Source organism: Ranitomeya imitator, chromosome 2, assembly GCF_032444005.1.
Source record: "Ranitomeya imitator isolate aRanImi1 chromosome 2, aRanImi1.pri, whole genome shotgun sequence".
NCBI classification, from domain to species: Eukaryota; Metazoa; Chordata; class Amphibia; order Anura; family Dendrobatidae; genus Ranitomeya; species Ranitomeya imitator.
In genome coordinates this window covers 30536370-30563958 of record NC_091283.1, presented here as the reverse complement: position 1 = coordinate 30563958, position 27589 = coordinate 30536370, and the positions used below count along the sequence as shown (strand labels likewise).

Here is a 27589-nt window from a genome sequence, read left to right as displayed (position 1 = left end):
GGATTCTGGGAAATGTGTCACATGACGTCACCTCTCTGTATTACTAAGGCCGTGACTGCTGAGGTGAGGGATTCTGGGAAATGTGTCACATGACATCACCTATCTGTATTACTAAAGCAGTGACATGACTGCAGAGATGAGGGATTCTGGGAAATGTGTCACATGACGTCACCTATCTGTATTACTAAGACAGTGACATGACTGTAGAGGTGAGGGATTCTGGGAAATGTGTCACATGACATCACCTCTCTGTATTACTAAGGCCGTGACTGCAGAGGTGAGGGATTCTGGGAAATGTGTCACATGACGTCACCTATCTGTATTACTAAGGCCATGACAGGATGCAGAGGTGAGGGATTCTGGGAAATGTGTCACATGACATCACCTCTCTGTATTACTAAGGCCGTGACTGCAGAGGTGAGGGATTCTGGGAAATGTGTCACATGACATCACCTATCTGTATTACTGAGGCTGTGACATGACTGCAGAGGTGAGGGATTCTGGGAAATGTGTCACATGACATCACCTCTCTGTATTACTAAGTCAGTGACATGACTGCAGAGGTGAGGGATTCTGGGAAATGTGTCACATGACATCACCTATCTGTATTACTAAGGCCGTGACTGCAGAGGTGAGGGATTCTGGGAAATGTGTCACATGACATCACCTATCTGTATTACTAAGACAGTGACATGACTGTAGAGGTGAGGGATTCTGGGAAACGTGTCACATGACATCACCTCTCTGTATTACTAAGGCCGTGACATGACTGCAGAGGTGAGGGATTCTGGGAAATGTGTCACATGACGTCACCTCTCTGTATTACTAAGGCCGTGACTGCTGAGGTGAGGGATTCTGGGAAATGTGTCACATGACATCACCTATCTGTATTACTAAGACAGTGACATGACTGTAGAGGTGAGGGATTCTGGGAAATGTGTCACATGACGTCACCTATCTGTATTACTAAGGCAGTGACATGACTGCAGAGGTGAGGGATTCTGGGAAATGTGTCACATGACATCACCTATCTGTATTACTAAGGCCGTGACTGCAGAGGTGAGGGATTCTGGGAAATGTGTCACATGACGTCACCTCTCTGTATTACTAAGGCCGTGACTGCAGAGGTGAGGGATTCTGGGAAATGTGTCACATGACATCACCTATCTGTATTACTAAGGCAGTGACATGACTGCAGAGATGAGGGATTCTGGGAAATGTGTCACATGACATCACCTATCTGTATTACTAAAGCAGTGACATTACTGCAGAGATGAGGGATTCTGGGAAATGTGTCACATGACGTCACCTCTCTGTATTACTAAGTCCGTGACTGCAGAGGTGAGGGATTCTGGGAAATGTGTCACATGACATCACCTATCTGTATTACTAAGGCAGTGACATGACTGCAGAGATGAGGGATTCTGGGAAATGTGTCACATGACATCACCTATCTGTATTACTAAGGCCGTGACATGACTGCAGAGGTGAGGGATTCTGGGAAATGTGTCACATGACGTCACCTCTCTGTATTACTAAGGCCGTGACATGACTGCAGAGGTGAGGGATTCTGGGAAATGTGTCACATGACATCACCTCTCTGTATTACTAAGGCAGTGACATGACTGCAGAGATGAGGGATTCTGGGAAATGTGTCACATGACATCACCTATCTGTATTACTAAGGCCGTGACATGACTGCAGAGGTGAGGGATTCTGGGAAATGTGTCACATGACGTCACCTATCTGTATTACTAAGACATGACTGCAGAGGTGAGGGATTCTGGGAAATGTGTCACATGACATCACCTATCTGTATTACTGAGGCTGTGACATGACTGCAGAGGTGAGGGATTCTGGGAAATGTGTCACATGACGTCACCTATCTGTATTACTAAGGCAGTGACATGACTGCAGAGGTGAGGGATTCTGGGAAATGTGTCACATGACGTCACCTATCTGTATTACTAAGGCAGTGACATGACTGCAGAGGTGAGGGATTCTGGGAAATGTGTCACATGACGTCACCTATCTGTATTACTAAGGCCGTGACTGCAGAGGTGAGGGATTCTGGGAAATGTGTCACATGACATCACCTATCTGTATTACTAAAGCAGTGACATGACTGCAGAGATGAGGGATTCTGGGAAATGTGTCACATGACATCACCTATCTGTATTACTAAAGCCGTGACATGACTGCAGAGGTGAGGGATTCTGGGAAATGTGTCACATGACGTCACCTCTCTGTATTTCTAAGTCCGTGACTGCAGAGGTGAGGGATTCTGGGAAATGTGTCACATGACGTCACCTATCTGTATTACTAAGGCAGTGACATGACTGCAGAGGTGAGGGATTCTGGGAAATGTGTCACATGACGTCACCTATCTGTATTACTAAGGCAGTGACATGACTGCAGAGGTGAGGGATTCTGGGAAATGTGTCACATGACGTCACCTATCTGTATTACTAAGGCAGTGACATGACTGCAGAGGTGAGGGATTCTGGGAAATGTGTCACATGACATCACCTATCTGTATTACTAAGGCCGTGACATGACTGCAGAGGTGAGGGATTCTGGGAAATGTGTCACATGACGTCACCTATCTGTATTACTAAGACATGACTGCAGAGGTGAGGGATTCTGGGAAATGTGTCACATGACATCACCTATCTGTATTACTGAGGCTGTGACATGACTGCAGAGGTGAGGGATTCTGGGAAATGTGTCACATGACGTCACCTCTCTGTATTACTAAGGCAGTGACATGACTGCAGAGGTGAGGGATTCTGGGAAATGTGTCACATGACATCACCTCTCTGTATTACTAAGGCAGTGACATGACTGCAGAGGTGAGGGATTCTGGGAAATTTGTCACATGACATCACCTATCTGTATTACTAAGGCCGTGACTGCAGAGGTGAGGGATTCTGGGAAATGTGTCACATGACGTCACCTATCTGTATTACTAAGACAGTGACATGACTGTAGAGGTGAGGGATTCTGGGAAATGTGTCACATGACATCACCTCTCTGTATTACTAAGGCAGTGACATGACTGCTGAGGTGAGGGATTCTGGGAAATGTGTCACATGACATCACCTCTCTGTATTACTAAGGCCGTGACATGACTGCAGAGGTGAGGGATTCTGGGAAATGTGTCACATGACGTCACCTCTCTGTATTACTAAGGCCGTGACTGCTGAGGTGAGGGATTCTGGGAAATGTGTCACATGACATCACCTATCTGTATTACTAAAGCAGTGACATGACTGCAGAGATGAGGGATTCTGGGAAATGTGTCACATGACGTCACCTCTCTGTATTACTAAGTCCGTGACTGCAGAGGTGAGGGATTCTGGGAAATGTGTCACATGACATCACCTATCTGTATTACTAAGGCCGTGACATGACTGCAGAGGTTAGGGATTCTGGGAAATGTGTCACATGACATCACCTATCTGTATTACTAAGTCCGTGACTGCAGAGGTGAGGGATTCTGGGAAATGTGTCACATGACGTCACCTATCTGTATTACTAAAGCCGTGACATGACTGCAGAGGTGAGGGATTCTGGGAAATGTGTCACATGACGTCACCTCTCTGTATTACTAAGTCCGTGACTGCAGAGGTGAGGGATTCTGGGAAATGTGTCACATGACGTCACCTATCTGTATTACTAAGGCAGTGACATGACTGCAGAGGTGAGGGATTCTGGGAAATGTGTCACATGACGTCACCTATCTGTATTACTAAGGCAGTGACATGACTGCAGAGGTGAGGGATTCTGGGAAATGTGTCACATGACGTCACCTATCTGTATTACTAAGGCAGTGACATGACTGCAGAGGTGAGGGATTCTGGGAAATGTGTCACATGACATCACCTATCTGTATTACTAAGGCCGTGACATGACTGCAGAGGTGAGGGATTCTGGGAAATGTGTCACATGACGTCACCTATCTGTATTACTAAGACATGACTGCAGAGGTGAGGGATTCTGGGAAATGTGTCACATGACATCACCTATCTGTATTACTGAGGCTGTGACATGACTGCAGAGGTGAGGGATTCTGGGAAATGTGTCACATGACATCACCTCTCTGTATTACTAAGGCAGTGACATGACTGCAGAGGTGAGGGATTCTGGGAAATGTGTCACATGACATCACCTCTCTGTATTACTAAGGCAGTGACATGACTGCAGAGATGAGGGATTCTGGGAAATGTGTCACATGACATCACCTATCTGTATTACTAAGGCCGTGACATGACTGCAGAGGTGAGGGATTCTGGGAAATGTGTCACATGACATCACCTATCTGTATTACTAAGACATGACTGCAGAGGAGAGGGATTCTGGGAAATGTGTCACATGACGTCACCTATCTGTATTACTAAGACATGACTGCAGAGGTGAGGGATTCTGGGAAATGTGTCACATGACATCACCTATCTGTATTACTGAGGCTGTGACATGACTGCAGAGGTGAGGGATTCTGGGAAATGTGTCACATGACGTCACCTCTCTGTATTACTAAGGCAGTGACATGACTGCAGAGGTGAGGGATTCTGGGAAATTTGTCACATGACATCACCTATCTGTATTACTAAGGCCGTGACTGCAGAGGTGAGGGATTCTGGGAAATGTGTCACATGACGTCACCTATCTGTATTACTAAGACAGTGACATGACTGTAGAGGTGAGGGATTCTGGGAAATGTGTCACATGACATCACCTCTCTGTATTACTAAGGCAGTGACATGACTGCTGAGGTGAGGGATTCTGGGAAATGTGTCACATGACATCACCTCTCTGTATTACTAAGGCCGTGACATGACTGCAGAGGTGAGGGATTCTGGGAAATGTGTCACATGACGTCACCTCTCTGTATTACTAAGGCCGTGACTGCTGAGGTGAGGGATTCTGGGAAATGTGTCACATGACATCACCTATCTGTATTACTAAAGCAGTGACATGACTGCAGAGATGAGGGATTCTGGGAAATGTGTCACATGACGTCACCTCTCTGTATTACTAAGTCCGTGACTGCAGAGGTGAGGGATTCTGGGAAATGTGTCACATGACATCATCTCTCTGTATTACTAAGGCAGTGACATGACTGCAGAGATGAGGGATTCTGGGAAATGTGTCACATGACATCACCTATCTGTATTACTAAGGCCGTGACATGACTGCAGAGGTGAGGGATTCTGGGAAATGTGTCACATGACATCACCTATCTGTATTACTAAGACATGACTGCAGAGGAGAGGGATTCTGGGAAATGTGTCACATGACGTCACCTATCTGTATTACTAAGGCAGTGACATGACTGCAGAGGTGAGGGATTCTGGGAAATGTGTCACATGACATCACCTCTCTGTATTACTAAGGCCGTGACATGACTGCAGAGGTGAGGGATTCTGGGAAATGTGTCACATGACGTCACCTATCTGTATTACTAAGACATGACTGCAGAGGTGAGGGATTCTGGGAAATGTGTCACATGACATCACCTATCTGTATTACTGAGGCTGTGACATGACTGCAGAGGTGAGGGATTCTGGGAAATGTGTCACATGACATCACCTATCTGTATTACTAAGACATGACTGCAGAGGAGAGGGATTCTGGGAAATGTGTCACATGACATCACCTCTCTGTATTACTAAGGCAGTGACATGACTGCAGAGGTGAGGGATTCTGGGAAATGTGTCACATGACATCACCTCTCTGTATTACTAAGGCAGTGACATGACTGCAGAGGTGAGGGATTCTGGGAAATTTGTCACATGACATCACCTATCTGTATTACTAAGGCCGTGACTGCAGAGGTGAGGGATTCTGGGAAATGTGTCACATGACGTCACCTATCTGTATTACTAAGACAGTGACATGACTGTAGAGGTGAGGGATTCTGGGAAATGTGTCACATGACATCACCTCTCTGTATTACTAAGGCCGTGACATGACTGCAGAGGTGAGGGATTCTGGGAAATGTGTCACATGACGTCACCTCTCTGTATTACTAAGGCCGTGACTGCAGAGGTGAGGGATTCTGGGAAATGTGTCACATGACATCACCTCTCTGTATTACTAAGGCAGTGACATGACTGCAGAGATGAGGGATTCTGGGAAATGTGTCACATGACGTCACCTCTCTGTATTACTAAGGCCATGACAGGATGCAGAGGTGAGGGATTCTGGGAAATGTGTCACATGACATCACCTCTCTGTATTACTAAGGCAGTGACATGACTGCAGAGATGAGGGATTCTGGGAAATGTGTCACATGACATCACCTCTCTGTATTACTAAGGCCGTGACATGACTGCAGAGGTGAGGGATTCTGGGAAATGTGTCACATGACATCACCTATCTGTATTACTAAGGCAGTGACATGACTGTAGAGGTGAGGGATTCTGGGAAATGTGTCACATGACATCACCTATCTGTATTACTAAGGCAGTGACATGACTGCAGAGGTGAGGGATTCTGGGAAATGTGTCACATGACATCACCTATCTGTATTACTAAGGCCGTGACTGCAGAGGTGAGGGATTCTGGGAAATGTGTCACATGACGTCACCTATCTGTATTACTAAGACAGTGACATGACTGTAGAGGTGAGGGATTCTGGGAAATGTGTCACATGACGTCACCTATCTGTATTACTAAGGCAGTGACATGACTGCAGAGGTGAGGGATTCTGGGAAATGTGTCACATGACATCACCTATCTGTATTACTAAGGCCGTGACTGCAGAGGTGAGGGATTCTGGGAAATGTGTCACATGACGTCACCTATCTGTATTACTAAGACAGTGACATGACTGTAGAGGTGAGGGATTCTGGGAAATGTGTCACATGACATCACCTATCTGTATTACTGAGGCTGTGACATGACTGCAGAGGTGAGGGATTCTGGGAAATGTGTCACATGACATCACCTATCTGTATTACTAAGGCAGTGACATGACTGCAGAGGTGAGGGATTCTGGGAAATGTGTCACATGACATCACCTATCTGTATTACTAAGGCCGTGACTGCAGAGGTGAGGGATTCTGGGAAATGTGTCACATGACGTCACCTATCTGTATTACTAAGACAGTGACATGACTGTAGAGGTGAGGGATTCTGGGAAATGTGTCACATGACATCACCTCTCTGTATTACTAAGGCCGTGACATGACTGCAGAGGTGAGGGATTCTGGGAAATGTGTCACATGACGTCACCTCACTGTATTACTAAGGCCGTGACTGCTGAGGTGAGGGATTCTGGGAAATGTGTCACATGACATCACCTATCTGTATTACTAAAGCAGTGACATGACTGCAGAGGTGAGGGATTCTGGGAAATGTGTCACATGACATCACCTATTTGTATTACTAAGGCCGTGACATGACTGCAGAGGTGAGGGATTCTGGGAAATGTGTCACATGACATCACCTATCTGTATTACTAAGTCCGTGACTGCAGAGGTGAGGGATTCTGGGAAATGTGTCACATGACGTCACCTCTCTGTATTACTAAGTCCGTGACTGCAGAGGTGAGGGATTCTGGGAAATGTGTCACATGACATCACCTATCTGTATTACTAAGGCAGTGACATGACTGCAGAGGTGAGGGATTCTGGGAAATGTGTCACATGACATCACCTCTCTGTATTACTAAGGCCATGACAGGATGCAGAGGTGAGGGATTCTGGGAAATGTGTCACATGACATCACCTATCTGTATTACTAAGGCCGTGACATGATTGCAGAGGTGAGGGATTCTGGGAAATGTGTCACATGACGTCACCTATCTGTATTACTAAGACATGACTGCAGAGGTGAGGGATTCTGGGAAATGTGTCACATGACATCACCTATCTGTATTACTGAGGCTGTGACATGACTGCAGAGGTGAGGGATTCTGGGAAATGTGTCACATGACATCACCTATCTGTATTACTAAGGCCGTGACTGCAGAGGTGAGGGATTCTGGGAAATGTGTCACATGACGTCACCTATCTGTATTACTAAGACAGTGACATGACTGTAGAGGTGAGGGATTCTGGGAAATGTGTCACATGACATCACCTCTCTGTATTACTAAGGCCGTGACATGACTGCAGAGGTGAGGGATTCTGGGAAATGTGTCACATGACGTCACCTCTCTGTATTACTAAGGCCGTGACTGCTGAGGTGAGGGATTCTGGGAAATGTGTCACATGACATCACCTATCTTTATTACTAAAGCAGTGACATGACTGCAGAGATGAGGGATTCTGGGAAATGTGTCACATGACATCACCTATCTGTATTACTAAGGCCGTGACATGACTGCAGAGGTGAGGGATTCTGGGAAATGTGTCACATGACATCACCTATCTGTATTACTAAGGCCGTGACATGACTGCAGAGATGAGGGATTCTGGGAAATGTGTCACATGACGTCACCTCTCTATATTACTAAGGCCGTGACATGACTGCAGAGGTTAGGGATTCTGGGAAATGTGTCACATGATGTCACCTATCTGTATTACTAAGGCAGTGACAGGATGCAGAGATGAGGGATTCTGGGAAATGTGTCACATGACATCACCTATCTGTATTACTAAGGCAGTGACATGACTGCAGAGGTGAGGGATTCTGGGAAATGTGTCACATGACGTCACCTATCTGTATTACTAAGGCAGTGACAGGATGCAGAGATGAGGGATTCTGGGAAATGTGTCACATGACATCACCTATCTGTATTACTAAGGCAGTGACATGACTGCAGAGGTGAGGGATTCTGGGAAATGTGTCACATGACATCACCTATCTGTATTACTAAGGCAGTGACAGGATGCAGAGATGAGGGATTCTGGGAAATGTGTCACATGACATCACCTATCTGTATTACTAAGGCAGTGACATGACTGCAGAGGTGAGGGATTCTGGGAAATGTGTCACATGACGTCACCTATCTGTATTACTAAGGCAGTGACAGGATGCAGAGATGAGGGATTCTGGGAAATGTGTCACATGACGTCACCTATCTGTATTACTAAGGCAGTGACAGGATGCAGAGATGAGGGATTCTGGGAAATGTGTCACATGACGTCACCTATCTGTATTACTAAGGCAGTGACAGGATGCAGAGGTGAGGGATTCTGGGAAATGTGTCACATGACATCACCTATCTGTATTACTAAGGCAGTGACATGACTGCAGAGGTGAGGGATTCTGGGAAATGTGTCACATGACATCACCTATCTGTATTACTAAGGCAGTGACATGACTGCAGAGGTGAGGGATTCTGGGAAATGTGTCACATGACATCACCTATCTGTATTACTAAGGCAGTGACATGACTGTAGAGGTGAGGGATTCTGGGAAATGTGTCACATGACGTCACCTATCTGTATTACTAAGGCCGTGACTGCAGAGGTGAGGGATTCTGGGAAATGTGTCACATGACGTCACCTATCTGTATTACTAAGGCAGTGACATGACTGCAGAGGTGAGGGATTCTGGGAAATGTGTCACATGACATCACCTCTCTGTATTACTAAGGCCGTGACATGACTGCAGAGGTGAGGGATTCTGGGAAATGTGTCACATGACGTCACCTATCTGTATTACTAAGGCCGTGACTGCTGAGGTGAGGGATTCTGGGAAATGTGTCACATGACATCACCTCTCTGTATTACTAAGGCCGTGACTGCTGAGGTGAGGGATTCTGGGAAATGTGTCACATGACATCACCTATCTGTATTACTAAGGCAGTGACATGACTGCAGAGGTGAGGGATTCTGGGAAATGTGTCACATGACGTCACCTCTCTGTATTACTAAGGCCGTGACTGCAGAGGTGAGGGATTCTGGGAAATGTGTCACATGACGTCACCTCTCTGTATTACTAAGGCCGTGACTGCTGAGGTGAGGGATTCTGGGAAATGTGTCACATGACGTCACCTATCTGTATTACTAAGGCCGTGACATGACTGCAGAGATGAGGGATTCTGGGAAATGTGTCACATGACGTCACCTCTCTATATTACTAAGGCCGTGACATGACTGCAGAGGTGAGGGATTCTGGGAAATGTGTCACATGACGTCACCTATCTGTATTACTAAGGCCATGACGTGACTGCAGAGGTGAGGGATTCTGGGAAATGTGTCACATGACATCACCTATCTGTATTACTAAGGCAGTGACAGGATGCAGAGATGAGGGATTCTGGGAAATGTGTCACATGACATCACCTATCTGTATTACTAAGGCAGTGACATGACTGCAGAGGTGAGGGATTCTGGGAAATGTGTCACATGACATCACCTCTCTGTATTACTAAGGCAGTGACAGGATGCAGAGATGAGGGATTCTGGGAAATGTGTCACATGACGTCAGCTATCTGTATTACTAAGGCAGTGACATGACTGCAGAGGTGAGGGATTCTGGGAAATGTGTCACATGACATCACCTATCTGTATTACTAAGGCAGTGACTGCTGAGGTGAGGGATTCTGGGAAATGTGTCACATGACATCACCTATCTGTATTACTAAGGCAGTGACATGACTGTAGAGGTGAGGGATTCTGGGAAATGTGTCACATGACGTCACCTATCTGTATTACTAAGGCAGTGACATGACTGTAGAGGTGAGGGATTCTGGGAAATGTGTCACATGACGTCACCTATCTGTATTACTAAGGCAGTGACATGACTGCAGAGGTGAGGGATTCTGGGAAATGTGTCACATGACATCACCTATCTGTATTACTAAGGCAGTGACATGACTGCAGAGGTGAGGGATTCTGGGAAATGTGTCACATGACATCACCTATCTGTATTACTAAGGCCGTGACATGACTGCAGAGGTGAGGGATTCTGGGAAATGTGTCACATGACGTCACCTATCTGTATTACTACGGCCGTGACATGACTGCAGAGGTGAGGGATTCTGGGAAATGTGTCACATGACGTCACCTATCTGTATTACTAAGGCCGTGACATGACTGCAGAGATGAGGGATTCTGGGAAATGTGTCACATGACATCACCTATCTGTATTACTAAGGCAGTGACATGACTGCAGAGGTGAGGGATTCTGGGAAATGTGTCACATGACGTCACTTATCTGTATTACTAAGGCAGTGACATGACTGCAGAGATGAGGGATTCTGGGAAATGTGTCACATGACATCACCTATCTGTATTACTAAGGCAGTGACATGACTGCAGAGGTGAGGGATTCTGGGAAATGTGTCACATGACATCACCTCTCTGTATTACTAAGGCAGTGACATGACTGCAGAGGTGAGGGATTCTGGGAAATGTGTCACATGACATCACCTCTCTGTATTACTAAGGCCGTGACATGACTGCAGAGGTGAGGGATTCTGGGAAATGTGTCACATGACATCACCTATCTGTATTACTAAGGCAGTGACATGACTGCAGAGGTGAGGGATTCTGGGAAATGTGTCACATGACATCACCTCTCTGTATTACTAAGGCAGTGACATGACTGCAGAGGTGAGGGATTCTGGGAAATGTGTCACATGACATCACCTCTCTGTATTACTAAGGCCGTGACTGCAGAGGTGAGGGATTCTGGGAAATGTGTCACATGACATCACCTCTCTGTATTACTAAGGCAGTGACATGACTGCAGAGGTGAGGGATTCTGGGAAATGTGTCACATGACGTCACCTATCTGTATTACTAAGGCCGTGACTGCAGAGGTGAGGGATTCTGGGAAATGTGTCACATGACATCACCTATCTGTATTACTAAGGCAGTGACATGACTGCAGAGGTGAGGGATTCTGGGAAATGTGTCACATGACATCACCTCTCTGTATTACTAAGGCAGTGACATGACTGCAGAGGTGAGGGATTCTGGGAAATGTGTCACATGACATCACCTCTCTGTATTACTAAGGCCGTGACTGCAGAGGTGAGGGATTCTGGGAAATGTGTCACATGACATCACCTATCTGTATTACTAAGGCAGTGACATGACTGCAGAGGTGAGGGATTCTGGGAAATGTGTCACATGACGTCACCTATCTGTATTACTAAGGCAGTGACATGACTGCAGAGGTGAGGGATTCTGGGAAATGTGTCACATGACATCACCTATCTGTATTACTAAGGCAGTGACATGACTGCAGAGGTGAGGGATTCTGGGAAATGTGTCACATGACGTCACCTATCTGTATTACTAAGGCAGTGACATGACTGCAGAGGTGAGGGATTCTGGGAAATGTGTCACATGACATCACCTATCTGTATTACTAAGGCAGTGACATGACTGCAGAGGTGAGGGATTCTGGGAAATGTGTCACATGACGTCACCTATCTGTATTACTAAGGCCGTGACATGACTGCAGAGGTGAGGGATTCTGGGAAATGTGTCACATGACATCACCTATCTGTATTACTAAGGCAGTGACATGACCGCAGAGGTGAGGGATTCTGGGAAATGTGTCACATGACGTCACCTATCTGTATTACTAAGGCAGTGACATGACTGCAGAGGTGAGGGATTCTGGGAAATGTGTCACATGACGTCACCTATCTGTATTACTAAGGCAGTGACATGACCGCAGAGGTGAGGGATTCTGGGAAATGTGTCACATGACATCACCTATCTGTATTACTAAGGCAGTGACTGCAGAGGTGAGGGATTCTGGGAAATGTGTCACATGACATCACCTATCTGTATTACTAAGGCCGTGACATGACTGCAGAGGTGAGGGATTCTGGGAAATGTGTCACATGACGTCACCTATCTGTATTACTAAGGCAATGACATGACTGCAGAGGTGAGGGATTCTGGGAAATGTGTCACATGACATCACCTCTCTGTATTACTAAGGCAGTGACATGACTGCAGAGGTGAGGGATTCTGGGAAATGTGTCACATGACGTCACCTATCTGTATTACTAAGGCCGTGACATGACTGCAGAGGTGAGGGATTCTGGGAAATGTGTCACATGACGTCACTTATCTGTATTGCTAAGGCCGTGACATGTCTGCAGAGGTGAGGGATTCTGGGAAATTTGTCACATGACATCACCTATCTGTATTACTAAGGCCGTGACATGACTGCAGAGGTGAGGGATTCTGGGAAATTTGTCACATGACGTCACCTATCTGTATTACTAAGACAGTGACATGACTGTAGAGGTGAGGGATTCTGGGAAATGTGTCACATGACATCACCTCTCTGTATTACTAAGGCCGTGACATGACTGCAGAGGTGAGGGATTCTGGGAAATGTGTCACATGACGTCACCTCACTGTATTACTAAGGCCGTGACTGCTGAGGTGAGGGATTCTGGGAAATGTGTCACATGACATCACCTATCTGTATTACTAAAGCAGTGACATGACTGCAGAGATGAGGGATTCTGGGAAATGTGTCACATGACGTCACCTCTCTGTATTACTAAGTCCGTGACTGCAGAGGTGAGGGATTCTGGGAAATGTGTCACATGACATCACCTATCTGTATTACTAAGGCAGTGACATGACTGCAGAGGTGAGGGATTCTGGGAAATGTGTCACATGACATCACCTATTTGTATTACTAAGGCAGTGACATGACTGCAGAGGTGAGGGATTCTGGGAAATGTGTCACATGACATCACCTATCTGTATTACTAAGGCCGTGACATGACTGCAGAGGTGAGGGATTCTGGGAAATGTGTCACATGACGTCACCTATCTGTATTACTAAGACATGACTGCAGAGGTGAGGGATTCTGGGAAATGTGTCACATGACATCACCTATCTGTATTACTGAGGCTGTGACATGACTGCAGAGGTGAGGGATTCTGGGAAATGTGTCACATGACATCACCTATCTGTATTACTAAGGCAGTGACATGACTGCAGAGGTGAGGGATTCTGGGAAATGTGTCACATGACATCACCTCTCTGTATTACTAAGGCCGTGACTGCAGAGGTGAGGGATTCTGGGAAATGTGTCACATGACATCACCTATCTGTATTACTAAGGCTGTGACATGACTGCAGAGGTGAGGGATTCTGGGAAATGTGTCACATGACATCACCTCTCTGTATTACTAAGGCCGTGACATGACTGCAGAGGTGAGGGATTCTGGGAAATGTGTCACATGACGTCACCTCTCTGTATTACTAAGGCCGTGACTGCTGAGGTGAGGGATTCTGGGAAATGTGTCACATGACATCACCTCTCTGTATTACTAAGGCCGTGACTGCAGAGATGAGGGATTCTGGGAAATGTGTCACATGACGTCACCTCTCTGTATTACTAAGTCCGTGACTGCAGAGGTGAGGGATTCTGGGAAATGTGTCACATGACATCACCTATCTGTATTACTAAGGCCGTGACATGACTGCAGAGGTGAGGGATTCTGGGAAATGTGTCACATGACGTCACCTCTCTATATTACTAAGGCCGTGACATGACTGCAGAGGTTAGGGATTCTGGGAAATGTGTCACATGACGTCACCTATCTGTATTACTAAGGCAGTGACAGGATGCAGAGATGAGGGATTCTGGGAAATGTGTCACATGACATCACCTATCTGTATTACTAAGGCAGTGACATGACTGCAGAGGTGAGGGATTCTGGGAAATGTGTCACATGACGTCACCTATCTGTATTACTAAGGCAGTGACATGACCGCAGAGGTGAGGGATTCTGGGAAATGTGTCACATGACGTCACCTCTCTGTATTACTAAGTCCGTGACTGCAGAGGTGAGGGATTCTGGGAAATGTGTCACATGACATCACCTATCTGTATTACTAAGGCCGTGACATGACTGCAGAGATGAGGGATTCTGGGAAATGTGTCACATGACGTCACCTCTCTATATTACTAAGGCCGTGACATGACTGCAGAGATGAGGGATTCTGGGAAATGTGTCACATGACGTCACCTATCTGTATTACTAAGGCAGTGACAGGATGCAGAGATGAGGGATTCTGGGAAATGTGTCACATGACATCACCTATCTGTATTACTAAGGCAGTGACATGACTGCAGAGATGAGGGATTCTGGGAAATGTGTCACATGACATCACCTATCTGTATTACTAAGGCCGTGACATGACTGCAGAGGTGAGGGATTCTGGGAAATGTGTCACATGACGTCACCTCTCTATATTACTAAGGCCGTGACATGACTGCAGAGATGAGGGATTCTGGGAAATGTGTCACATGACGTCACCTCTCTATATTACTAAGGCCGTGACATGACTGCAGAGATGAGGGATTCTGGGAAATGTGTCACATGACGTCACCTCTCTGTATTACTAAGTCCGTGACTGCAGAGGTGAGGGATTCTGGGAAATGTGTCACATGACATCACCTATCTGTATTACTAAGGCCGTGACATGACTGCAGAGATGAGGGATTCTGGGAAATGTGTCACATGACGTCACCTCTCTATATTACTAAGGCCGTGACATGACTGCAGAGATGAGGGATTCTGGGAAATGTGTCACATGACGTCACCTATCTGTATTACTAAGGCAGTGACAGGATGCAGAGATGAGGGATTCTGGGAAATGTGTCACATGACATCACCTATCTGTATTACTAAGGCAGTGACATGACTGCAGAGGTGAGGGATTCTGGGAAATGTGTCACATGACATCACCTATCTGTATTACTAAGGCAGTGACATGACTGCAGAGGTGAGGGATTCTGGGAAATGTGTCACATGACGTCACCTCTCTGTATTACTAAGGCCGTGACTGCAGAGGTGAGGGATTCTGGGAAATGTGTCACATGACATCACCTATCTGTATTACTAAGGCCGTGACATGACTGCAGAGATGAGGGATTCTGGGAAATGTGTCACATGACGTCACCTCTCTATATTACTAAGGCCGTGACATGACTGCAGAGGTGAGGGATTCTGGGAAATGTGTCACATGACGTCACCTATCTGTATTACTAAGGCCATGACGTGACTGCAGAGGTGAGGGATTCTGGGAAATGTGTCACATGACATCACCTATCTGTATTACTAAGGCAGTGACAGGATGCAGAGATGAGGGATTCTGGGAAATGTGTCACATGACATCACCTATCTGTATTACTAAGGCAGTGACATGACTGCAGAGGTGAGGGATTCTGGGAAATGTGTCACATGACGTCAGCTATCTGTATTACTAAGGCAGTGACATGACTGCAGAGGTGAGGGATTCTGGGAAATGTGTCACATGACATCACCTATCTGTATTACTAAGGCAGTGACATGACTGCAGAGGTGAGGGATTCTGGGAAATGTGTCACATGACATCACCTATCTGTATTACTAAGGCAGTGACATGACTGCAGAGGTGAGGGATTCTGGGAAATGTGTCACATGACATCACCTATCTGTATTACTAAGGCAGTGACATGACTGTAGAGGTGAGGGATTCTGGGAAATGTGTCACATGACGTCACCTATCTGTATTACTAAGGCAGTGACATGACTGCAGAGGTGAGGGATTCTGGGAAATGTGTCACATGACATCACCTATCTGTATTACTAAGGCAGTGACATGACTGCAGAGGTGAGGGATTCTGGGAAATGTGTCACATGACGTCACCTATCTGTATTACTACGGCCGTGACATGACTGCAGAGGTGAGGGATTCTGGGAAATGTGTCACATGACGTCACCTATCTGTATTACTAAGGCCGTGACATGACTGCAGAGATGAGGGATTCTGGGAAATGTGTCACATGACATCACCTATCTGTATTACTAAGGCAGTGACATGACTGCAGAGGTGAGGGATTCTGGGAAATGTGTCACATGACATCACCTCTCTGTATTACTAAGGCCGTGACATGACTGCAGAGGTGAGGGATTCTGGGAAATGTGTCACATGACGTCACCTATCTGTATTACTAAGGCAGTGACATGACTGCAGAGGTGAGGGATTCTGGGAAATGTGTCACATGACATCACCTATCTGTATTACTAAAGCAGTGACATGACTGCAGAGATGAGGGATTCTGGGAAATGTGTCACATGACATCACCTATCTGTATTACTAAAGCAGTGACATTACTGCAGAGATGAGGGATTCTGGGAAATGTGTCACATGACGTCACCTCTCTGTATTACTAAGTCCGTGACTGCAGAGGTGAGGGATTCTGGGAAATGTGTCACATGACATCACCTATCTGTATTACTAAGGCCGTGACATGACTGCAGAGGTGAGGGATTCTGGGAAATGTCACATGACGTCACCTCTCTATATTACTAAGGCCGTGACATGACTGCAGAGGTGAGGGATTCTGGGAAATGTGTCACATGACATCACCTATCTGTATTACTAAGGCCATGACGTGACTGCAGAGGTGAGGGATTCTGGGAAATGTGTCACATGACATCACCTATCTGTATTACTAAGGCAGTGACAGGATGCAGAGGTGAGGGATTCTGGGAAATGTGTCACATGACGTCACCTATCTGTATTACTAAGGCCATGACGTGACTGCAGAGGTGAGGGATTCTGGGAAATGTGTCACATGACATCACCTATCTGTATTACTAAGGCAGTGACAGGATGCAGAGGTGAGGGATTCTGGGAAATGTGTCACATGATGTCACCTATCTGTATTACTAAGGCAGTGACATGACTGCAGAGGTGAGGGATTCTGGGAAATGTGTCACATGACATCACCTATCTGTATTACTACGGCCGTGACATGACTGCAGAGGTGAGGGATTCTGGGAAATGTGTCACATGACGTCACCTATCTGTATTACTAAGGCTGTGACATGACTGCAGAGATGAGGGATTCTGGGAAATGTGTCACATGACATCACCTATCTGTATTACTAAGGCAGTGACATGACTGCAGAGGTGAGGGATTCTGGGAAATGTGTCACATGACGTCACTTATCTGTATTACTAAGGCAGTGACATGACTGCAGAGGTGAGGGATTCTGGGAAATGTGTCACATGACATCACCTCTCTGTATTACTAAGGCCGTGACATGACTGCAGAGATGAGGGATTCTGGGAAATGTGTCACATGACATCACCTATCTGTATTACTAAGGCCGTGACATGACTGCAGAGGTGAGGGATTCTGGGAAATGTGTCACATGACATCACCTCTCTGTATTACTAAGGCCGTGACATGACTGCAGAGGTGAGGGATTCTGGGAAATGTGTCACATGACATCACCTCTCTGTATTACTAAGGCCGTGACATGACTGCAGAGGTGAGGGATTCTGGGAAATGTGTCACATGACATCACCTCTCTGTATTACTAAGGCAGTGACATGACTGCAGAGGAGAGGGATTCTGGGAAATGTGTCACATGACGTCACCTATCTGTATTACTAAGGCTGTGACATGACTGCAGAGGAGAGGGATTCTGGGAAATGTGTCACATGACGTCACCTATCTGTATTACTAAGGCCGTGACATGACTGCAGAGGTGAGGGATTCTGGGAAATGTGTCACATGACATCACCTATCTGTATTACTGAGGCTGTGACATGACTGCAGAGATGAGGGATTCTGGGAAATGTGTCACATGACATCACCTCTCTGTATTACTAAGGCAGTGACATGACTGCAGAGGTGAGGGATTCTGGGAAATGTGTCACATGACGTCACCTATCTGTATTACTAAGGCCATGACAGGATGCAGAGGTGAGGGATTCTGGGAAATGTGTCACATGACATCACCTCTCTGTATTACTAAGGCCGTGACATGACTGCAGAGGTGAGGGATTCTGGGAAATGTGTCACATGACATCACCTCTCTGTATTACTAAGGCCGTGACATGACTGCAGAGGTGAGGGATTCTGGGAAATGTGTCACATGACATCACCTCTCTGTATTACTAAGGCCATGACAGGATGCAGAGGTGAGGGATTCTGGGAAATGTGTCACATGACATCACCTCTCTGTATTACTAAGGCCATGACAGGATGCAGAGGTGAGGGATTCTGGGAAATGTGTCACATGACATCACCTCTCTGTATTACTAAGGCCGTGACATGACTGCAGAGGTGAGGGATTCTGGGAAATGTGTCACATGACATCACCTCTCTGTATTACTAAGGCCATGACAGGATGCAGAGGTGAGGGATTCTGGGAAATGTGTCACATGACATCACCTCTCTGTATTACTAAGGCAGTGACATGACTGCAGAGGTGAGGGATTCTGGGAAATGTGTCACATGACATCACCTATCTGTATTACTGAGGCTGTGACATGACTGCAGAGGTGAGGGATTCTGGGAAATGTGTCACATGACATCACCTCTCTGTATTACTAAGGCCGTGACTGCAGAGGTGAGGGATTCTGGGAAATGTGTCACATGACATCACCTCTCTATATTACTAAGGCCGTGACATGACTGCAGAGGTGAGGGATTCTGGGAAATGTGTCACATGACGTCACCTATCTGTATTACTAAGGCCATGACGTGACTGCAGAGGTGAGGGATTCTGGGAAATGTGTCACATGACATCACCTATCTGTATTACTAAGGCAGTGACATGACTGCAGAGGTGAGGGATTCTGGGAAATGTGTCACATGACGTCACCTATCTGTATTACTAAGGCAGTGACATGACTGCAGAGGTGAGGGATTCTGGGAAATGTGTCACATGACATCACCTATCTGTATTACTAAGGCAGTGACATGACTGCAGAGGTGAGGGATTCTGGGAAATGTGTCACATGACGTCACCTATCTGTATTACTAAGGCAGTGACATGACCGCAGAGGTGAGGGATTCTGGGAAATGTGTCACATGACGTCACCTATCTGTATTACTAAGGCAATGACATGACTGCAGAGGTGAGGGATTCTGGGAAATGTGTCACATGACGTCACCTATCTGTATTACTAAGGCTGTGACATGACTGCAGAGGTGAGGGATTCTGGGAAATGTGTCACATGACATCACCTCTCTGTATTACTAAGGCAGTGACATGACTGCAGAGGTGAGGGATTCTGGGAAATGTGTCACATGACGTCACCTATCTGTATTACTAAGGCCGTGACATGACTGCAGAGGTGAGGGATTCTGGGAAATGTGTCACATGACGTCACTTATCTGTATTGCTAGGGCCGTGACATGACTGCAGAGGTGAGGGATTCTGGGAAATTTGTCACATGACATCACCTATCTGTATTACTAAGGCCGTGACATGACTGCAGAGGTGAGGGATTCTGGGAAATGTGTCACATGACGTCACTTATCTGTATTGCTAAGGCCGTGACATGACTGCAGAGGTGAGGGATTCTGGGAAATTTGTCACATGACGTCACTTATCTGTATTACTACGGCTGTGACATGACTGCTGAGGTGAGGGATTCTGGGAAATGTGTCACATGACGTCACTTATCTGTATTACTACGGCCGTGACATGACTGCAGGGATGAGGGTGGATTGACATTATATTTACCACTTTTCTCTCCGTACACAGGATTACACCGTAGTGAAGAAGTCGGCTAAACATGTGACCCCCGGTGTCTTTCCCTGGGTGTCAGGAGGACGGAGCACAGCCCAGGACACAGTCATGTCCCCTCCTCATCAGTCACTTATTTATGAGAACGGGAACGCACAGAAGATAATACAACTGAGCAACAAGATCACTGAGCTGCTGAGCGGAGAGGTGAGCGCTGCCGGGGACGCCGGGACCTTATATAATGTGTCTGGGTGATGACGGGACCGTTGTGTTGTCAGGTCCCTGTGAGGTGTCAGGACGTCACCGTCTATCTCTCCATGGAGGAGTGGGAGTATATGGAAGGGCACAAGGACCAGTACAAGGACGTCCTGATGGAGGACCCCCGGCCCCTCACACCACCGGGTAAGAGGAGATTTATACTGACAAATGAGACCACTACTTGCAATCAACTGCAGGAGAAATACCTGACCCCGCACTGATTTTCTGGAAATAACAGTTTACATCTGACATGTCAGCTCCTGGACCGGCGACAATCAGCTGAGTTTTAGAAGGTCCATGTTTTGCCCATTGTCATCGATAGCTACTCACGCGACCAGGTATAAGAAGACGATGGTGCTGGTCCCCAGTCACTGGTCTCCGCATGGAACAATGGCCGTACACAATTCAATAAAGTCTATGGGATCCAAGAGTGGGGAATACCGGACCGCCACCATGCCAATAGGCGGGGGTCCTAAAGTGAGGCCCAATATCTATCCGGCATTCATGGAAAGTCATGTGGGAGATAGGAATTACCCTTCTATTTCAAGGAGGAGCTTTAACATCCTTTTTAAAGGGGGTGTCTATTTCAAAATGGGTCCAGTTTGGGGGTCACTTATTGTCACTGCTAGAAGATAATGTAGACGGTGTAGACCTGATCCTTGTATCAGAGGAATCGTGAGACGAGCCCTTTATTACTCTTTATATTACTTTATATTGACATATTTCTTGCAGATGAGCACAGCAGAGATGATTCTCCAGAGGATTACGCCAGGCTTTCTGATTCTTCGCACGGTTCAGTGGACATTCACGATGTCGCAGACGATGATCAGGTAGGATGAGTTGATATATTAACACTACGCGTGCACATAATGTAATACGCAGAATACATGGAGGATAAGTCGGAATTACAGCGCCCACTACTACTCAGTGCTTCAGAGACTTCACTGATGAAAAACTTTGACTTGGACCAAACAATGATCAGAATCGGATCTCAAACTCCCATGAGAAACAATCTGTGATTTCATATAAAAGAAAAATTAGGGACGTCTAAATGGTGTCTAACATATAACCCGACGTTCTGTCTTCCATATATTATTTCAGGGTGAAGATCTGATTAATAGTACAGTTGAATTGATAGTAAAAGAAGAGGACGACCTATGTATGACGACCTATGGAGAAGATACTGAAGATTTCAGCGCAGGTGAGGACAAAGCTAACGTCAAGGGCAATGGTGGGGACCAAACCAGATGGCTCTATAACTCAGATGAGGATGGCAATGCAATGCTCAGACTGGCCGGCAGGTCTCCCGAAATACATGCTGATACATTCGGGGCAGAAGAGCCGCCAGCCAGTCTGAGCATTGCATTGCCATCCTCATCTGAGTTATAGAGCCATCTGGTTTGGTCCAGATTATATGGCCGTCTGACTCTTCTCTTAACGTTATCTACAAAACTCTCCTGAATACTTTCCATACTTTCCAGACAAGACAGGCAATAGTTCTTGATACATCTGGATTCACACGGACGCAGATCCACGGAAGTGGACACAGATCTCATGACCCAAACTCGACAGCCTCATGGGCATATATCGGGCTGACGAGTTTGGGTCAGGATGATTGTAACAGAGGACATTTCAGAAAAGCAGGAAGATGTTGTATGTGGTTTTGTTCACAACACTCTAATGTTTGGAAGTGGGTGATATCTCAGACAGAGGAAAGAAAATGGGCCAGACACGTGGGCATCAAATTTTAGAATTTGTAGAGAGAGGAGTTGGTTGAATACTGCGACGTGTAAGAAGCACATGACCGATGGCCAACTCAAATTGTTCCATTAAATAGTTCATATTGTGACACGTGTCAGCATTACTCATTAATAGAAGACAACCCCAATAGATTTGTTGCTAGCAGCATGCTTCTAGGAAGTCGCCCAGGTGGTTCCTGAGATTTTACCTGTTGACTTTTGGAAATAACCAATAATTAAAATCTCTTTTCAATTTCCAGAAGATTATTTCTACGCCGACAATGTAGACGGAACCATCCCTACATACGGAGAGGTTAAAGTAGAACTTTCAGATACATCTGGAGAACATTCCATTCTTCCACATCCTTCATATATATGCACAGATCAGCCATTTGATTCCAAGGGACCTTTTTATGATCATTCCGAGAAAGGCAAATCTTTCCAATGTTTTGAGTGTAAAAAATGTTTTAAACAGAAGTTTAACCTTATGGCACATATTAGGACTCACAATGAAAACAGGGCAATTTCTTGTTTTGAATGTGGGAGATGTTTCACTAGGAAAGCAAGTCTTGTTTCCCATGAGAGAATCCACACGGGGGAGAAGCCATTCTCATGTGCTACATGTGGGAAATGTTTCGCTTGGAAAACAAGTCTTGTTTCACATGAGAGAATCCATATCAAGGAGAAGCCATTCTCTTGTTCTGATTGTGGGAAAGGATTTATGCATAGGTCGCGTCTTGTGATGCATCAGAGGATCCACAATGGGGAGAAGCCGTTCTCATGTGCCGATTGTGGGAGACGTTTTACCCAGAAATCAGTTCTTGTTGAACATCAAAAATCCCACACCGGGGAGCAGCCGTTTTCATGTTCTGAGTGCGGGACAGGATTTGACCACAAATATCGCCTTGTGATGCATCAGAGGATCCACTCAAGGGAGAAGTTGTTCTCATGTTCTGAATGTGGTAAAGGGTTTAGGCGAAAGTCAAGCTTTATTAGACATCAGATAGTTCATACGGGGGAACGCCCATTTTCATGTTCACAGTGTGGGCAATGTTTTACCCAGAAGTGGCACCTTATCAGTCATTATAGAATTCACATGGGGGAGAAGCTGTAATCACGTTTTGATTGTGGGACAGCATTTAGGGATAAGTCACGCTTTGTGATGCATCAAAGCATCTACATCCCTGGGGAGAAGCCATTCTCATGTTCTTAATGTGGTAAAGTTTTTAGACAAAAGTCAGATGTTGTCAGACATCAGAAGGTTCACACAGGGGAGTGCCCATTTTCATGTTCAGAGTGTGGGCATTGGTTTAGCATGAAGTGGGACCTTATCAGACATCAGAGAATTCACACTGAGGAGAAGCCGTATTCACGTCCTGATTGTGGGCAGTAAACACATGGGACAATTCTCTTTCCTTAAAGAGCCTGAAACTGTTTAAAATATTAATTAGACAAATTCTTTTGAATGATATAATAAATATATTGTGTGAAGATTATCTTGAATTGTTTCTTAATTAGTTCTCTCTTTTTGAAATCTAAAGCATGCTTAACAGTATAAAACTAAAATTGTAAGCACTCCTTAGACTGCTCAACCAAATATGGATTTCTACCATAAATTGATCTTTTCCCATGAGGATCAGTCAGTACCAGCACTGATGAGCACAACCATTGTGATTCAGACAAATGGACAGGAGGTTCATAGTAGGAGAGCAGAAGGTAACGATGCCCTTGGATCACTTCATGGAGTGGTGACACTCAAAGCCCCAGTCTGATTTAGATAGGCCAGTGGATTTCGTGGTATTCGTATTTAGACCCGTGGAATCTGGACAAGATTGTAGGAAATTCCCAGTTTCCAACTTCCAGAATAGTCTCGAATTGGTGACTATGATGTTAAGAGAGATCATGTACAAGCTGAAGGTCATAACTGGGAAAGAGGATGAGGAGTTCAAAGGATGAATCCAGAAGCAAAGCTATGATTCAGTCATAGGTCAGGACGAGAAGAATGCAACAGAGCCAGGAAAGGTATCCGAGCAGTGATGAGCAAATCTGACAAAGTTCAAATTATTCAGTTCTCGTGAATTTGACCAGGAAACTTAAAATGTATTCAATCTGAATGAATTATGAATTATTGTGTGCTGGAGCCTCCCCAGTGGCCATTCTCTGGTACTGCAGCTCTTGTTCATTTCAATTGAAACTGAGCTACGTAATGAGCGAAAGCTGCAGTACCAGAGAATGGCCACTGGTGAGGCTGCGGCACACACAGTAATTAGCATCACAGGGGTCTACAGACTTGTAATCAGTCAGTCTGCCTATTGAAGGGGTGAAAAGTAGTCACTGTGCTGTTTGTTATCATGGTGTCTACCACACTGAGCATGGACCAAATACATCCCAGGAAAGAAGTCTCAGGACATTAGAAATAAAATGATAGACAAACATGTTTAAGGTTCTGAGACATCTCCACACAGCTCGATGTTCCTGTTACTACAATTGCACGTTATTCACAAGCTTAAGGTCTATGGCACTGTAGCCCACCTCCCTAGACGTTACCAGGGAAAAGTGATGAAAAATTGAAGAGAATGATAATACGATGGTAACTAAAGATCTCAGAACAACTTCCAAAAAGATTAGAGGAGAAATCCAAGATCAAAGTGGACTTCATGTCAATTATTGACAAGCCGCTGAGCTCCCTGGAGAACGTCCTGTGGACAGATGGACAAAACTGGAGCTTTTTGGAGTCACATCAGCTTTATGATCTCAGAAGTAAAAATGAAGCCTACAAAGAAAAGAACAGTGTATCAACTGTGACAAGTGGCAGAGGCCCGGAGATGTTCTGGGGAGGCTTTGCTGCCCACAAGGGGTCTTGAATTTGTGCAGGGTACAATGAAATCCCAAGACTATCAAGGCGTTCTGGAGTGGGAAAGAGTCTGAGTCGCAGGTCATCGGTCCTCCAACGGGATAATGACTCAAAACACAGATAAAAAAATATCCAAGAATGACTGAGAGCAAAGCATCGGGGACGCAGTGCACGGACTGGCCGGCAGCTCTCCAGACCCAAGAGTGAAGGTCTCCATGTATTTCAGTCATGCTTGGGTCGGGAGAGCGGCCGGCCAGTCCATGCACTGTCTACTTTATACGACTGTCTGACTGCGCCCTTACCAAAATTGTTTCTTTGCTGTGATTACCTCAAATGGTTAGGCAACAAAATAGTTCGGAATATATGCAAGTATTTGTATTTATGTGTCGATCTGTAGCACAGACTGTAGCATGTTCTTCTGACCCACTTAGGTTTCGTTTTTGCATCTTTTGCTGCCTAAACTGCATATTATGACTCATTTTTTGGTTTTGTATATTAATACTCTATATATGTCTCTACACAGATATTTTGCTTGGAAAAGGCTTATTGTAGCCGAAAGGTTGTTGAAACCATATCTGTCTCCACAAGGGTCGTTTTTCTTTGTCCGGTGAATTTTTTGTTTCCTATGCTGCATACAACAATAACATTTCACTTTGAGTGCCAAAGTTTTTTGCTATTTTTCTCATACTGTTTTCTTCAGAGCACCAACGTCCTTTTGTGACAGTGAGCACCCCTTAATCTTTTGACTCATATTTTTGACAAGTGACAGGTCCTCTTTAACCCCTTAACACCCAACGATGTGCAGTGTCTGTCATAGGGTGCCACCCCCTGTTTGGTGATCTGAACAGGTGACATGTGCCCCTAACAGTCGCCGGTGAAACTCAGCAACTGTTAACATGTTAAATGTGGCTGTCAATCTCTGACGGCGGCATTTAACTTGCATTTCCCAGAAGTGCGTCGCAAACCACGACCATCGGCGCCCATGTCACATGGCCGCGGGTCGCCGATGGGTTGGCATGACAACCCGGGGTCTGCAGCAGACCTCTATGGTCGACAGAGCCATATAGCTATGAGCGCCGCCCCACGGTCGGCACTTATAGCAAGTGATCATTTCTGCTACACAGAGGCGATCTGATCATCACCTGTGTGTAGGAGAGGAGATCAGATGATCGCAGCTTCTAGACTCCCATGGAAACTATTGAAGCATGCCAAAAGTAAAAAAAAAAAAAATTTAAATATTAAAAAATATTCGCCCCATACAAAATATTTTTTTTAAAAAATACACATATCGCCCGATCTATCAATGTATAAAAATAATTTACCTGATTTGTAAATGTCGTAGCAAAAAAAAAATCGACACCAGAGTTACGTTTTTTTTTTTGGTTGGCGCAACATTGCATTAAAATGCAATAATGGCGATCAAAAGAACGTATCTGCACCAAAATGATGTCAATAAAAACATCAGATCGGCGCGTAGAAAATAAGCCCTTACCCAACCCCAGATCCAGAAAAATGGAGGTGCTATGAGTCTTGGAAAACTTTTTTTTTTTTTTTTACAAACTTTGGATTTTTTTTTCACAACTTAAATAATCCCATCATGGATTCTCGGGTTTTGGTTTTACGTTGCACACTCTACCATAAAAAATATTCAGAATCCTAATTCTCCCGCTCGGTGTGATTACGGACAGAATTATTTTCTTTTAAGTGGAGAAAAAAAAAAATCTAAAGTTTATAAAATAAAACTTTCAATTTGTGTCACCGTTTTCCAGGACCTGTAACCTTCTTATTTTCCGTCTATTGACCTGTGAGGGGTTTTATTTATATATACACTGCACAAAAAATAAAGGGAACACTAAAACCCCACATCTTAGATATCACTGAATGAAATATTCCAGCTGTAAATCTTTGTTCATTACATAGTGGAATGTGTTGAGAACAATAAAACCTAAAAATTATCAACGTAAATCACAACTAATATCCCACGGAGGTCTGGAGTTGGAATGATGCTCAAAATCAAAGTAGAAAATTAAGTTACAGGCTGTTCCAACTTCAGTGGAAATGCCTCAAGACAAGCAAATGATGCTCAGTAGTGTGTGTGGCCTCCACGTGCTTGTATGATCTCCCTACAATGCCTGGCATGCTCCTAATGAGGCGGTGGATGGTCTCCTGAGGGATCTCCTCCCAGACCTGGACTAAAGCATCCACCAACTCCTGGACAGTCTGTGGTGCAATGTGACGTTGGTGGATGGAGCGACACATGATGTCCCAGATGTGTTCCATTGGATTCAGGTCTGGGGAACGGGCGGGCC

The 27589-nt window shown here is 45.5% G+C and overlaps 1 protein-coding gene across 1 annotated transcript in view; it reads left to right on the top strand.

The window, feature by feature from the left end:
- LOC138661564 (zinc finger protein 154-like) overlaps positions 1–23917 on the top strand; it is a 125302-nt gene extending 101385 nt beyond the window's left edge. The window contains exons 3-7 of the mRNA XM_069746374.1: positions 20448–20636; positions 20708–20831; positions 21420–21517; positions 21789–21888; positions 22687–23917. Coding sequence (XP_069602475.1) covers positions 20448–20636; positions 20708–20831; positions 21420–21517; positions 21789–21888; positions 22687–23540 — 1365 coding nt within the window. The 3' untranslated portion in view covers positions 23541–23917. The remainder of the gene's footprint in view (positions 1–20447; positions 20637–20707; positions 20832–21419; positions 21518–21788; positions 21889–22686) is intronic.
- The last annotated feature ends 3672 nt before the right edge of the window (positions 23918–27589 follow it).